Raw genomic sequence first — 15,189 nt, forward strand, 5'->3', positions numbered from 1 at the left:
CTTGGCTCCCGCAGAGAGCATCAACCAACCACAAGCCACTTCTGAGCATGGGAGTTTGTTGTCTTAGCCCCTTGGGGCTGCTGTAACAAAATGCCGGACTGAGTGGCTTATAACAACAGGAACTTCTTTCTCACAGTCTGAAGGCTAGAAGTCAGAGGTCAGGGCCACCAGGGGCAGGCAAGGTCCCTCTTCCTGTTGCAGACCTAACAGTTGTGTCCTCAAGAATTAGAGGGGCCTGGGAGCTCTGTGGGGTCTCTTAGGATGTGCACAAATCCCACTCATGAGGGTAGAGTCTCCACAGACCCTAATCACCCTCCAAAGGCCGCACCTCATATCATTACTTTAAGCATTATGTTTTCAGCATATGAGTTTTGCGGGGGACAGAAACATTCAATCCATAGTGGACTTTTTAAAATTTATTTTTATTTTAAATTGTGGCAAAATGCAGGATGCCTGAATGGCTCAGTGGTTGAGCGTCTGCCTTCAGCTCAGGAGTGATCCTGGGGTCCTGGGGTCCTGTCTTCATGAATTTGACTACTCCAGGTACCTCATATAAGTGGAGTCATACAGTATTTATCATTTTGTGACAGGCTCATTACACACAGCACAATGTCCCCACGGTTCATTCATGTTGTAGCAGGTGTCCTTTTTAAGGCTGAATAATATTCCATTGTGTGTATATGGTACCTTTTATCTATCCATCTGTCAATAGACACTTGGGTTAATTCCATCTTTTGCCTATTGTGAATAATACTGCTATGAATATGGGCATACAAATATCTCTTAGAGACCCTCCTTTCAAATCTTTCAGGAATATACACAAAAGTGGAACTGCTGGTCTCATGTGTGATGCTGTGATTTATAATAAGATACAGATTTGGTCTTCATCTCTGTTTCTGGCACTGAGCTCCTAAAACCCTTGTAATTTCCTAAGTGATAAGTGTGATAAAGGTGTCTCGATATTCCTAACAAACATCTTTCAATCACACCTGAGTTTATGTTAATGAGGTGACTTTCCGAAAGCACCTAATGGGTGCTGGTTTCTAGAGGAACCAACCTTGTGATTGTAGGGTTAACTTTCAGCCCCACCCATTTGGCTCAGGTCATGATCCCAGGGTCCTGGGGTCAGCACCACTTTGGGCTTCTTGCTCCGTGGGGAGCCCACTTCTCCCTCTTCCTCTGCTGCTGGCCTTGCTTGTGCTCTCTCTCTTTCAAATAAATAAATAAAATCTTAAAAAAAAAAGAATTAGTTTGGGGTGCCTGGGTGGCTCAGTCAGTTGAGTGTCCAACCATTGATTTTGGCTCAGGTCTGATCTTTGGGTCGTGGGATTGAAGCTTCAGCAGGGCTTCAGCGGGGAGTCTGCTTGAGAAGCTCTCTCTCTCTCCCCCTCCCTCTTTCCCTCCCTCTGCCCCTCCCCCACCTTGCGTGTGTGTGTGTGTGTGTGTGTGTGTGTGTGTGAGCACACACATGCACGCTTTCACAAATCTTTTTTTTTTTTTTAAAGATTTATTTATTCATTCATTCACAGAGAGCGAAGAGAGAGGCAGAGACATAGGCAGAGGGAGAAGCAGGCTCCATGCAGGGAGCCTGATGTGGGACTCGATCCTGGGTCTCCAGGATCACACCCCAGGCTGCAGGTGGCGCTAAACCGCTGCGCCACGGGGGCTGCCCTTTTTTTTTTTTTTCTTAAAGATTTTATTTATTTATTCATGAGAGACACACACAGAGGGGCAGAGACACAGGCAGAGGGAGAAGCAGATTTCTTGCAGGGAGCCCGATGTGGGACTTGATCCCCTGACCCAGGATGGCCCCTTGAGCCAGAGGCTCATGCTCAACTGCTGAGCCACCCAGGTGCCCCTCTCTCTCGAAAATCAAAAAAAAAAAAAAAAAAAAAAAAAGAATCATTCGTTTACAAAGCAACCAGAAAAAGAGTGGAAATAAGACATAGGACAATAATTAGATTTTCCAGGACAGCAAGCTACACTTCCCTGGTTCCCCATGCATTATGTTATGAAAGAAAACTGTCCAGAGAGTAATCCCATGGGCACAGTGACCTTGTTCATAAGCCTAGCAACTTTCCTCCTACCAATCACAAAAGAGTATACGAGGGCAGCCCCTGTGGCTCAGCGGTTTAGCGCTGCCTTCAGCTTAGGGCGTGATCCTGGAGACCTGGGATCGAGTCCCACGTCGGGCTCCCTGCATGCAGCCTGCTTCTCCCTCTGCCTCTCTCTCTCTCTCTGTGTCTCTCATGAATAAATAAAATCTTAAAAAAAAAAAAAGAGTATACGAAAAAAAAAAAAAGAGTATACGAAACCAAGTAATTCCATTGCTAAATGTAGTGAATGCCTGGTGTCACACCGAGGCAGGTGGACAGACCCCAAGCAGAGTCTGGGTGAGACCCTCCAGCCCAGCCTTGGCCCCCTGGAAAGGCAGAGTGACCGGCTACAGCTCTCAGAATGGTCTTGGTCTAGGATTGCTCAGTTACTGATTCAGCACCGTCTGTTTTGGTTTCAGAACCCTCCGTTCCTCCAAGAATATCTAACACCATTGGAGACTTTTTGGAGGGGCAACCCACAGGCTCCATCTGTGCTGTGGAACACAGAACTGCCAGAAGCATAATAAGGGCCAGGTCTCTGCTGTTGGCTGGTGGTGAGGCGGGTGGCCTGGAAGGAAGGAGCAAATGGCATTTACTTTGCTTTAATGTAAACTCAGTTTAGAACAGTCTAGAATTTAAACATTCTGATCCTGGATCTCATTCCAGGGTGCTTGGTTACTGGGGCAGTGACTACTGCTATAAGACAGTGTCTGATGCCCCCCGAGCCAGAGCAGGCTGTGTAGGTTACTGCTTTACTCTTGGCCTGGGCTTCCTCACCCAGTGAAACTGGGAAGGGAGCCACCCAACACATGTAGCACATGAGGGGTCTCACGTGGAGCAGGAACTCAATAAATGGTCACCATCAGGACGCCTGGGTGGCTCAGCTGTTAAGTGTCTGCCTTTGGCTCAGGGCATGATCCCAGGATCTTGGGATCGAGTCGTGCATTGGGTTCCCTGCAGGAAGCCTGGTTCTCTCCCTCTGCCTGTGTCTCTGCCTCTCCCTCTCTCTCTGTGTGACTATCATAAATAAATAAAAATTAAAAAAAAGAGAAATTCCTACAAAGAACCCCATGCCCTCGTGCCTCCTATTCCAGCAGGTTTCCAGTGTGACCCCAACCCTAACTCAAGGGTCTACTCTCCAAGTTGGCCCAAACCCATCTCCCTCTCCCCAGGTTCTGAACAGGCTTCCAGAGCAACAGCACGTGCACCAGATTTTGAGCTGGGAGCTCATAAAGCCAAAGAGTGTGGTAGCAGGAAGAGAGGAGGAGAACAGTATGATTGATAAAGTGCCCTCCTCACACGCCTTAAATACACTGCCACTGAGCAGGGAGCATCTGCAAAGAAAGAGGCCTGTAGTCGCTGAGCTGGAGAGACATTTCCACTAAGGAGAAAGAAGAGCTCCCTGGCCCACAAGCAGTGCCCTGTTGTTGCCTAGGGCCCAGGACAAGCTTTATGCACTGTCCTCGAATGTGAGACCATTACAGATCTTAATGCAAGTGCCACTGCCTGGGACCCAGAAGACTCCAGAAACCTTTCTCCTCCGACTCTCCAAGGTAAAGCCACACCAGGAGTCACCACGGACACCATGAATGGGTGCTGATTGATTGATTTATTAGACTTGAGTGCTTTAGTACAGAACGGTACGGAGATGATACATGTTTGTGCTTCAATACTTTCCAACACTGAGATTCTGAGAATTTCAAGGTAAACAAGTTTCAAGACAGACTAGCTTTTTTAAAATATCCTTTTGATAAATTATTTTTATATAAATAACAGAGAAAGAAAACCCAACATGTTCAACGCGCAAGGCCCTGAAGCGTGAGCCCTGTTTGGTCAAGGGGAGGGAACAAAACAAGCAGTGACAGCAAGAAACAAACCAGTGCAAGCACCTACAGTTCTGTCCTAAGGAAACAAGATATCTTAAGAGGGAAAAGGGAGACAGAGAGAAGAGGCCTGAAAACTAATCTGAGTGCGCAGGGGAGATTCTGGAGCCTTGAGAAGAGAATACCACGAAGCACCTAACGGGAAGGAACACGCTCTGAAGGAAAGCGGGTGGCCGCGTGGAACTAGCACACACCACGTCTGCAAGGACATCACGAGACAGTAATATGCACACGGTCTGCGGGGGTTCAGGGGCGGTGGGGGGGCTGGGCAGGGGACATTTTTGTGACTTCCACTGTCATTATATTTTTCGACAACAGCAGCAGAGCATGTGGTGCGCTCATCATCGGAGAACAGAGAGCTGCTGAGTCTTGAGGATGACGAGACATCCTTTCTGCATTTGCTTCTTTCATTTTTGCTTTAGAGCTAAGATTTATACAGAGAGTAAAATGATCATTTTCTCTTACAAGCACGACGACATATGACCCCACACTACACAAAATAAAGTATTATAAAGTATCTTAAACTGAGGATAATCTGAATGGGAACAGGGTCTGCAGAAATCCAGTGGGCTGTTTTTCTGGCGGTTTCAAGTCTTAGGGGCGCAGACCCTTCTCTAAGGAAGGGCGCCTCTGCCCGGGAGCCCTCGGAAACCATTCTGTTCTCGGTTGTTCCTGACCCTGGAGCTCCACCTGTGCTGACCCCACTGAGCAAGAGGAGGTCTGCTGGGGGTGGGGCCCCAGGGAAGGGAAGGGTCTGGCCCAAAAGCCCAGCCTAACTGCTTCTCCAAGAGACGAAGGTCCTGGGGGGAGTTTGCTCTTTGGCTGCAGGATTACTTCCCTCAGGATCATAGCACTGTGGACACGGGCCAGGGAGGGAGCAGCAACAGGCTGCATGCACGTGGGCCAGCACCCAGCCTGACTTCACAGGATCTCTCCACCCCTTCCCACAGCCCGGCACAGGAGGATGAGCCACTGCAGGAGGCTAAGGGATCGCTTCCAGCTCAAACCTTGCAAGATGTCATCTGATCTTTGCTGCCACACTTATCTGGATGAGGGGTATGGAGTGAAGACAACAGATTAATCCTCAGTTTGAAATATTCCAGGAACAGATATCTCTGTGATTCCCCAAAACAACAGGAAACAACCCAAAACAGAATTTTGTAAAACACCCAAATGTCTGCCTTCCCATACTCAAGCAATTTGCGCATGTTGCACTGGGCTATATACAAGGTCACAGAATTGTAATAATGGGGAGAAGGTGTCCATTCATTCTAGACAGTTTCACAACTCCAGCAGTGTGTCCCTTGCGTAGGAACTTCTCCTCTTAGGACACATATAGAAGTTACTCTTTTAAAAAACACAATGCATTATTTTCTTTTGTTTCACACAAGAAGAGGGCATCATTAAACACGAGAACGCAGCGGCGACAGTGCCGGCCAGGGCGTGCAGAGCTGGGGGAGGCGGTGGAGGGACAGGGTCAGCAAAGTAACCAAGGCGGGCAGCGGCAGGGGCTGTGGAGCACTGTGGGAAGAGGGTTCGTTTTTTTGGAGGGGTGGCTTATTTTTTTTAACTGCTTATTTCTTCATCTGTTTTATTCAGTTTCTTCAGCGTGTCCAGCAGTTTCTGTGGGGTGAGAATGTGCGTGGATCCTGGGGGGCAGAAAATACAGTGAGCTTGCTGGCTCCAGTTCTTACCACATCTCCTTTCCCGCTCTTCAGTTCCCACCTCTGCATCTGTTCTCCCACCCCCACCCCCCACCCCTGGTCCCGCTCTAGAGGAAGCAGGGAGTGGGTCATGGGTTGGGTGTTGGGGCCACATCACAATAGGCCTGGGGGTCATTTGAGGACTGTAGATAAATAAAACACATCCTCCGGCTCGGGCAGGGTCCCAGGCTGTACCAAGGAAGGAACCCGCCTCTCCATGTGGGCTCAGCGTCAGTCATCTGCCAGGGTGTGGGGAGGGGGTGGGGGAGGGCAGGGGGCCAGGGCAGCTGCATTTCTAATTTTCTCTTGCACTCGAGGTGAAGCCAGGGAGAGAAATTCCAAACCACATGGCAGGGGAAAGATTGGGAAGGGGGTGCGCGGGTTGGTAGGGGGCCGTATATGGGAAGGATGGTGCCTGCCAGGGAGGAAGTGATGGGCAGGGCACCCTGGGGGAAGCCACTGACCTCTGGGAGACAGTGGGCTGATGCTGCCCTCATGGGTGGGACCTCAGGTGTGAAAGGGAAAGGGCCAGGGTACCTGAGGCCTTACCTTGCAGAGACCGCACATTGTAAGAGATTAGAAATGCTTGCCAAAAACTTAAGCTAATGGAGTTAGATATACTTTTACTGCAAAAATAAAAAAATAAAATAAATAAATGAAGTCTTTTTCATAAGGAGAGAGAGCTAATAAGTGCAGTAAAAAAAGATGCATGGACTGTGTGGTTTGGACATGGACTTTACTCAAACAGAACAGAAGTGACTGGTGTGTGAACATGAGGCCTGCACACATGCAGTGGGCTTCAAAGAAAGAGGTCCCGGTGGGAGAGAAGAACTGAACAAAAGAGACCCGTACTTGAAAATGTGCCTCCCTGGAGGTGCAGGGCGGAGGAATGGGCCTTGTGGGGGTGGGGACAGACACTGCAGAGTGCCAGATTTCCACCCTGAGGGCAGGCAAAAGAAAGCCTTGGCTGGCTCATTGGGGTGATTCGGAACACCAGATCCCTGTGCCTTTGATCACTACATGCTCAGCTGACCCGAGGCTGCTGGGAGTGCAGGCCTTGAACCTTCCTGGTCCATCCAGATCGGCAGAAAACTTGTAAAGCCCTCTCCAGCGTGAGGGGCTTCTTCCAACATCCCACCTTCTGTGGTTCAAGCCCTAGCCACCCTTGTCACTGCCCTGAGTGAGGAACCAGTCTATGGCTGCTTCCTGGAGGAGCCAAGCTTACAGCCTGCACCAGCCCCTGTGCTCTAAGCTGACCTATCTCTCTGCAGACCTGAGGCTTCTTCAGCAAATGCCACAAGGCTTTCAGCAGTGGGTCCCTGGGCATTCTAACAGCACCGCCCTCCTCTAAAGGTACCAAAGGTAGACTCATTTCTGTGATCTTACTCATCTTCCTTGTCCTAAAGAAGGCCAAAGGCTACTCCACAAATGAGAAAACAGAAATAAACATTGCCAAATTCTTGACAGTAAACCACTGCCACAGTGAGTGCCTTCCAAATCTCAAACTCCATGTGGTCTGTGTGTCTACATCCAGACAGCCAGCCTCTGGGTACCTTGTGCAGGTTAGCCTGGGGGCTTTCCAGGTAAAGGCAACAACAGTGCACATGTGGGGAACCTGTCCCTGATGCCCTCCCACACTATCCAGCTGAGCTCCAGGAAATAAGACAGAAGACTCAACTTAGCCAAAAAATCACAAGGGAGCCTCGCCTATCCCAAAGTGTCCCCTACCCTTGCTTACATGCACAATCAAGATCTGACGGAGGCCCAACAAGGTTAAGGAATCTACGCTCTACAACTCTCTGTCATCTGATGGCTGACCACCTGGTGCCCTGGTGTTGCCAGGTGTGACCAAAAGAAGATGATGTCCAGGACTAAGTATCTCTGCAACAGGCCTGGGCATTTGGGTGCAAAAACTCACCCGGTGTCTTTAGAGGATCCAGGCCAGCTGGTGTTAATCCAAATCACCTGAGAGCTAATTCTTGGACCCCCCCCCCCCATCCTCTGTTTTATATTAGTATCTTGGTCAAGCTTTTCATCACCACAAACACTGCAAATGGACCTGGGTGAGTCCACCATACACATATTGCAGACCCGCATCTTGAACCCACGGGGAGCTAACCAGGTAGGTCTCTCTTTTTTGTTGACATTGTCATTTTTGTTTTTGTTTGAGGGTCCCTCTTATGCTACATAACCGCAAGACTGAGAAATGTAAACAGTGGTCTCCAGACACCAAGTCATCCAAAAGACTGCTGAGGCTGGGGGCCAGATCCTGTGAGCTCTGCCAGGACAAACTCTCTCTTCACTGAGAGAGCCCAAAAATCAGAGTCTTCTTACAGATCAGCTAGTCTAGGCTTTCCTAGGTTTGGTTGAAACAGACCTACCAACTCAGAAGATCCAGGGAGGCACCAGGGAATGTGTACATTTAATGTGTACAGCCACCCAGTAGAGTCTGAGATCTACCAGGTTTGGGAAACATACTCTGGCCTGCCCCACATCTTAAAGAGGGGAGAATGAAGCCCAGAGCAGCATTGTGTTCGTTCATAGCCCTTTGGTGGCATAGCCAGGCCCAGCAGCCGTGCCACTGGTCTCAATCCTGGGCACCCTGGGCTCCTAGCCCCGGGAGGGGACATGCAAGTGAATGCTTAGATAGCAGCTGGGTAAGGGGTTGGCTCTGAATGGATTCAAATCTGAGTCCCACTGAAAAATGAGATTTGTCTGACCCCAATTGGGAATAAAGCAAAATATTGAACATAAAAAAACAAAAACTTTCTCCCAAGTGCAAGTGCTGTGTAACAGATTTTCAGTACACCCGACTAGCTTTAGACAGCCCCTTAGACATTCCTTCATGATTGGTACTCTTTTTCTGTACCATTTATTTATTCGTGAAAGACAGAGAGAGAGGCAAAGACACAGGCAGAGGGAGAAGCAGGGTCCATGCAGGGAGCCTGATGTGGGACTCGATCCCGGGTCTCCAGGATCAGGCCCTGGGCCAAAGGCAGGCACTAAACCGCTGAGCCACCCAGGGATCCCATGATTGGTACTTTTAACATAAACCCCCCAGAGCTTGGGGTGAAGATCTAATGCAAAGACTTTACTTCTGGACAATGTGGAGGGATGACTGATTAATGGGATTAAGGTGGGGCTTGGTGGCATCTGTGTACTTCGGCTGCTGACACCCACTCCCCTGAAATGCCACCTGGGGGAGAGAAGTGCCAGAGGACAGAGTAAGCGCTGGGGCCACTCTCATGCAGGGCCTGCTGGGGACACTCATCCACTGCTGAGTGGGGAAACTTGTCTCTTAGAAGCTAAGTCACTGTAGACTGTGACAGGAGACAACCCCAGCCCTCTCCTGTCCTGCCTTGTCCTCATCTTTGGTCACCTGGATAATCAGAACGGGGCAAGTCATAGTTTTATCTGCCTCCTGACCTCCCCAGGATTAGGGCTCTGTGCCTTGCTTTTTCCTAATAGAACTCTCTAAAACACAGCACTGCCCAGAAAAACATTTCAGAAGCCAAGAGTACACAACTCAAGTCTATTTGTGTTCTCTGCTCATATGGCTGCTGAGATGCTTTAGTGCTGACTGAACATAAAACAAAGGAAAGCAGCCTGAGAAGGACAGGCTGCTCCTGAAGCAGGAATTCTCAGAGCGAATCCTAGCTGGAGTCCCTGGAGTCTGGGTTTGGGTCTTTCAGACCCTGCGAGCAGTCTGCCACTGCAGCAGCCTGGACTGAACATCTGTCCTTCTGTAAGTCTTAAAATACATCCTACAGTAAATGCTGATCACCTGCCTGCCATGTGTACACAAAACCAGATGTCTCTGATTACCAACCAATCCAGGTACTTCTAAACAATGAATATATTTTTTTAAATGATGACTATTTTTTAACATTTGCTTTTATTCACCACCCACTAGTTTTACTTTCTAGGGGAAGGCAGCTGGGCAGGATGGGAGGCAGCCCAAGGGCACAGTCAGCCCACCATGGACCGTGGACCGTGGACCATGGACCATGGACCATGTAGGCTCATCCCACATGCTGTTTCTTCCCTCACTACTGCCCTAGGGGAGCCATCTCTTGGCCACAGAAAGGAAAGAGGAGACAAACTGCACAGCTGCCTGTTCTGACCTTTAGAGGGAGTTCTTTTTTGGACGGAGTGGTTCTCTTTATACAAACAAGCATGCTTCTGGTGCTCCCTGGTCATGGCTTTGATGGCCCAATCACCTGAGGTTCATCAGAGAGCGCAAATGCATGAGGATAGGCCTGCAATATTTGAGGCACCTGGTCTGGATTAGTGAATTAGACAGGGTTTGAGGAGCCTGGGGCCCTGCAATCCAGCCTTTGCTTTCTGCATACTGTGTGCAAGTGTGTGTATATAGCCGGGGGTGGAGGTGTGTGGCTCCTGCAGTCACACAGGTACTCCTGGCAGAGCTGGGGCTAGAGTCCAGGTCTTGCCACTGCTCACAGGTGACTCATGCTCCATGACTCACCAGGCCACATCTCAGCCTGGGTGGAGGCGGGAGAGGGGGTTGGGGTGGGGGTGGACACTATGCATGGAGTACACGAGGTCAGGCACATAGAATGTGGCCTCATCACCAGACTCCATGAGAAAGCTTCAGAATAACTGATGCTACAACACAGTTCTTCAGTAACCATCTGTCACAACACATTAGAGGAGGTGTCCAGCCACAAATGAGGGATGGAAAGAGAGAGGAAGGAATGAGGACAAGAATAAATTCTGGGTAATCTACCAGACAGACACCAGGTCCTGGGTAACAGGCAAAGGCACAAGCGTGGTGGAAGAAAGGACACTCTTGCAAACAGCACACAGTGTTAAGAACAGATTTTAACCCAAAGGTTCTCAGATCTCACTAAGAGAATTCAGTGGGAGAGGGTGGGTGTGATGACTCAACTTTGGAAAAAATCCACAGGAGAATGAAAATAAAAGCAATTACTGAAAAAGTAAGTGACTATTAAGGGCCATTTTCCCCAGGCAAACATGAGACGCGGGTTTTCCACTGGTGGCTGGAGTTCACTAGGTACATGGTGGTTCCTGACCCCATCATGCCTTAGAAACTGTTCCTCAGGATAAGTGCCTGTTCTGGGAAAACGGAATTTTCATGTCTAACTACCACTGATGTGGAGTCTATTCTGATGCGCTCCAATAAGCCTTCCTCATGATCAGGTGCCCATGGACATCTCCACTGGAGTTCTGCCTTCTTAGACATGACAGTCCCTTGAACGCCTGCTGGCCTCACTCTCAAGTTCCCATACCACGTCACAAGCAGGATGCTATGTGTTCCCTGCCTGGTGCCCACAAATTCACCCCGGGCCAGCAGACTTGTGTGCCATGCTCCCAGCATCCCTCAGCTGGAGGGATGGAGGACTGGTCACAGCAGTTATGATCAGTGTTGGTCTGAAACCCAGGGGGCTGCACTGCCTGAATGAGCAGCAGGTGACCTAGGGCACAAGTGAGCTGGCAGGCCGGGGCCCAGAGGCTCTCGCGGCAGGGTCTGTGAAGGCAGCACCAGACACATTTTCAATCGGTGTTAAGAACTGCAAGCATTTTCTTGTTGAAAGAAAATCAAATAAAGAAACTAAAAAAGAAAAAATAAAGGAAAAGAGTGACGGAATAATCAAAGAAAACCCTTCAGAGTGGAAGAGTTTCTTTTCTGTAATAAGCTGCTTTTACTTTGTTTCTTTGGCTCTCACTCCATTGTTGGAGCCTGATCCTCAAAAGATACCCTAGAGGACTCCCTGAAGTCGGGGTGTCTCAGGTCCATGAGAAATTTGGTGGGAGTGAGAATGTGAGTAGAACCTGCGGGAGAACAGAGTCCAGCTGACTGCTTGAACAAAGGTACGTTATAGGAACATGCCAACTCAGGCCTACGTTTTATGCAGCCAATGAGGTGTAAGAAAGCAAGAGGCAGGCACGCGCACACAGGCCGCGAGGACAGCCAGCATGCACAAAGCAGGTGAGGCCACGCTGCGGACGTCAGCTGTCTGCACAAGGCCTCTCCATGAACCTGCATGGGCAACTTCATCGCCCCCAGTATTCCACCCCCCAACTGCAGGGAACTGCAAGTCAGGACCAAAGTTGAAGAGGGAGATCTACACCAAAGCCTGGCTGTGACAGCTGCTGCCCAGGAAAGCTGTGTTTGAGCTGAGAGTTACCTGACACACGCATGCAACACACGAGCAGGGGACAGAGAGAACGATATCACATGGACCATGTAACAAAAAGGAAAAAACAATATGGGGAGAAATGGTGACCAGCTGGGAAAGTTCCAGGGAATGGGAAGGGGAAAGGGAGGATGGCCAATCTTCCCACTGAATGGTGGTATCTCGAAAGGGGGCTGCCAGTGCCAGGTCCATCTTGACACACCCAAGAATGGCCACACGGGCTGGCCTGCAGAACCTGCTTACTCAGAGCTTAGGGGGCACTGTGACTTGGTCACCCCAAAGTGAAGGTATAAAACTGACATGGCTACTAGAGATAAGGGGAAAGGCCGGGGCAGGATGTGCTGACAGCCTTTTGTCAATCAGTGTCAGGAGGCAGCCCGGCTGGGTGTAAATCCATTTTGTTAAGGGTGAGATGAGGCAAAAGGAAGGCATCTGGAGAAAGCATGATTTTTCTCAGCTCACTCTTCCCTTCCAGCCCTAGAAACTGTGGAAGCTTGTGCAGGCATGAAAAAGGAGTAAAATCTTCCACTGCATTACGTCAGCTCTAATGAGTTGCTTCCTTTCTTCTGAAAAAGAAATGCCAGAAAGGGTATGGCAGACCTAGAAGTGGTAGGAACCGGAAGGGAGTCCAGCCCACAGGCCAGTATGTTTCGGGCAGTATCTGCTTGCATGCTGTGTCCATCTATCTCCAGCTGACAGGTAAAGAAGGGGGTGATAATTTACCTTCCATTCACTGAGCATCTTCTGGATACGAGGCCCAACACCAGGAAACTGACAAGTCCTGCCTCAGGCCCAGGGCAAGGCTGGGTAAGGAAATCACAGCATGGAGAGGTGGGGTGGTTGCTCAAGGTGACCCACTTGGCAGTGGCCAAGCAGGATCGGGAGTCTGGGGGTGTGTTGGAGTCTCTGACCAGGCGCTTCCCACCGCTTGCAGCTGCCTCTCATCATGAGGCACAGTGCAGACACAAGGAAAGAACCCTTTGCCCCTTAGCTGCTGCTGTCCACAAACTGTCTAGAGGCTAAGTTTTGCAGGGGCAATGAAGAATTGAAGACAGAACAAAACACCAAAGCATGGAATGGGTCAAAGTGCGATGAAGCAGCCCCTTCCCTCTAGAATACATGCTCCCACTCACCTATTAGCACTTCCCACTTTCCATTGGCTTGGGTCACCTCGTAAGCACAGCGCATCTCATTCAGGCTCACGCCCCCAAGGATGAAAATAATGAGTCTGGGACCACTTCGGTACTCCCCTGGGGCCTTATTCTTATGCCAATGCCCATAGCGGGCACTGGGGAGCGGGGAGGGAGAGAGAAAGAAGGAAAGAAGGAGAGAAAAATTAATTGTGTTTATCTTAAGTATTTATCACTTCATACCTTAGTGATTTATTTACACATTTATTCTGTACACCAGTCACCAAAACAGAGTAGTAGTAAGTGCTGGTTGAGCTGAACCGCTGTGCATATTATCAAGTGGTCTGGCTGCCATGCTGTGGGCTTGTCACTCTCTTGGAAACACGTAGGTGACAGGCAGGCTCAAGTTAGCTTTAAAGTTTGATGTGTTACATTCCACAGCTTCAGCTCTCATGGTGGTTGTCAGGCTTCTACCCTCGAGCATACAGGTTTCTAGGCTTGTCTGGGACACTGTTGGAGGTGAGTGGTGATGACAGAGTCAAGGCCCGTCTTCAGGATGGCATGCTGATTCATGGACCAGGCTGCTCACCAACCAGTCTCCCCCAGCACCTCAGTGCTGACCTGAGGGAGATTCAGCAGTGCCTGCCAAGAGCTCAGGGTTTAACCGGGATGGGTGGGGAGAAGGAACCAGGTTAGAATCGTGCTATGACAGAAGAGCTCAGTGCCACCAGGACACACACGGGAGGGCCTTCTAGCATCATCTGGGCATCACTGGAGAAGTCTTCCTAGCAGACATGACACTGAGCTGCCCCTGAAAGACCGGTACTTTGATGGTGGGACAGTTCCCAGAGGGGTCCCTGCTGCCCCTCACTTCTCTTAGTAGGTCTTCACCTTGTCCTCAGAAACAATGAGAAATGGATTGCTTTCTTAGATTAAGAAAATGAGGCGAGAGAGAAGACAAGCAGTGCCCTGGGATGACCTTTTTGGAGCTAGCGATGCTCCTGTTCCAAGCTTCAATGTTCATTTAGCCTTGACTGTTCTCAAGAGACACGCTAAGCAATTCCTGTCAGAGAAAACAGAGTAGCACCCTGGTTCTGAGCCTGCCATCTCAGGAAAGGTAACAGATGCCACTGTGGGTCAGGGAACAGCCTAGACCACACAGATGAGGGAGGCCAACAAGAGTCTGGATTTTGTTCAGATGTAATTGCAGAGTACAGCACGGAAGGCTTCTAGATGTCTGGCAAGTAGGAGAGCAAGAAGAAAAGCTTTTGAAAACAGACCCTGGAAGACTGCATGAGTGACCAAGAAACAGTGTTGGAGAACCCAGGGACGGAAGTATGGATTGCTGTCAACTCGTATCTCAAAGCTGAAATGTCTGAACATCACCAGGTATGTGTGTGGCAGAAACCCAATAAACCCAAGGCATCTGCTTTTCCATCATCTATGTTTCTATCAAGGATGATTCTGAGAAATGTGGCTCTATGCAGACAACATATTCATCCCCTTTTTAATTCTAAAATGAATTAATCAAAAGCGAAAGCAGAATTCACTGAGCACCTACTATATGCCAGGCTCTGTTTTAGCAACTGAGAATAAAAGACACAAATTCCTGCCCTCACGAGGCTGATAGTCTAGTTGGAGGAGACCAGCAGTAAACAAGAGAAACACAAAAACTGTACTACATGCTGGTATAATCTATGGAGTGAACAAAAAAGGGAAGGGGGAGATGAAATGTCGAGGGGAGGCTATCACTTTTGGTCTTTATTTTCTGTAACACCTTTATTGAGAGAGAATTCATTTGTCATACAATTCTCTCATTTAGCGTGTACAATTCAATGGTTTCTTTAGTCACAGAACCGCAGACCAGCACCAATTTTAGACGATTCTCATCACCCCAGAAAGAAAGCCCATACCTATGACCAGTCATCCCCCAAGTCCCCACCTCAAACTGCATCCCCCAACCCTGAGAATAGATTTTCCCACGCTGGATGTTCCATACAAATGAAATCATACAATGTGTAGACTTTAGCAACTGGCTTCTTGCACTTAGTATAATGTTGCCAAGCTTCACCCATATGGTGGCACATGTGTCCTTCATTTCTTTCTCTGGCTGGATAATATTCTATTGTATGAATACATTGTGTTTTATTTACCCATTTATCAGTTGAGTCTTTTCCACTTTTGAGCTATTACAAATA

General features: G+C 49.1%; 1 protein-coding gene across 3 annotated transcripts in view; it reads right to left on the reverse strand.

Moving 5' to 3' along the window:
- Positions 1 to 3,686: 3,686 nt before the first annotated feature.
- STXBP1 (syntaxin binding protein 1) overlaps positions 3,687 to 15,189 on the reverse strand; it is a 76,669-nt gene continuing 65,166 nt past the window's right edge. Inside the window, exons 18-20 of one of the 3 annotated variants that reach the window (XM_055320860.1) lie at positions 12,995 to 13,149; positions 11,371 to 11,496; positions 3,687 to 5,628 (exon numbers count right to left, since the gene is read on the reverse strand). In XM_055320860.1, coding sequence (XP_055176835.1) covers positions 11,387 to 11,496; positions 12,995 to 13,149 — 265 coding nt within the window. In that variant the 3' untranslated portion in view covers positions 3,687 to 5,628; positions 11,371 to 11,386. The remainder of the gene's footprint in view (positions 5,629 to 11,370; positions 11,497 to 12,994; positions 13,150 to 15,189) is intronic. The other 2 variants (XM_055320866.1, XM_055320871.1) reach the window with 2 other exon arrangements.

Source organism: Nyctereutes procyonoides, unplaced genomic scaffold (assembly GCF_905146905.1).
Source record: "Nyctereutes procyonoides isolate TBG_1078 unplaced genomic scaffold, NYPRO_anot_genome, whole genome shotgun sequence".
NCBI lineage: Eukaryota > Metazoa > Chordata > Mammalia > Carnivora > Canidae > Nyctereutes > Nyctereutes procyonoides.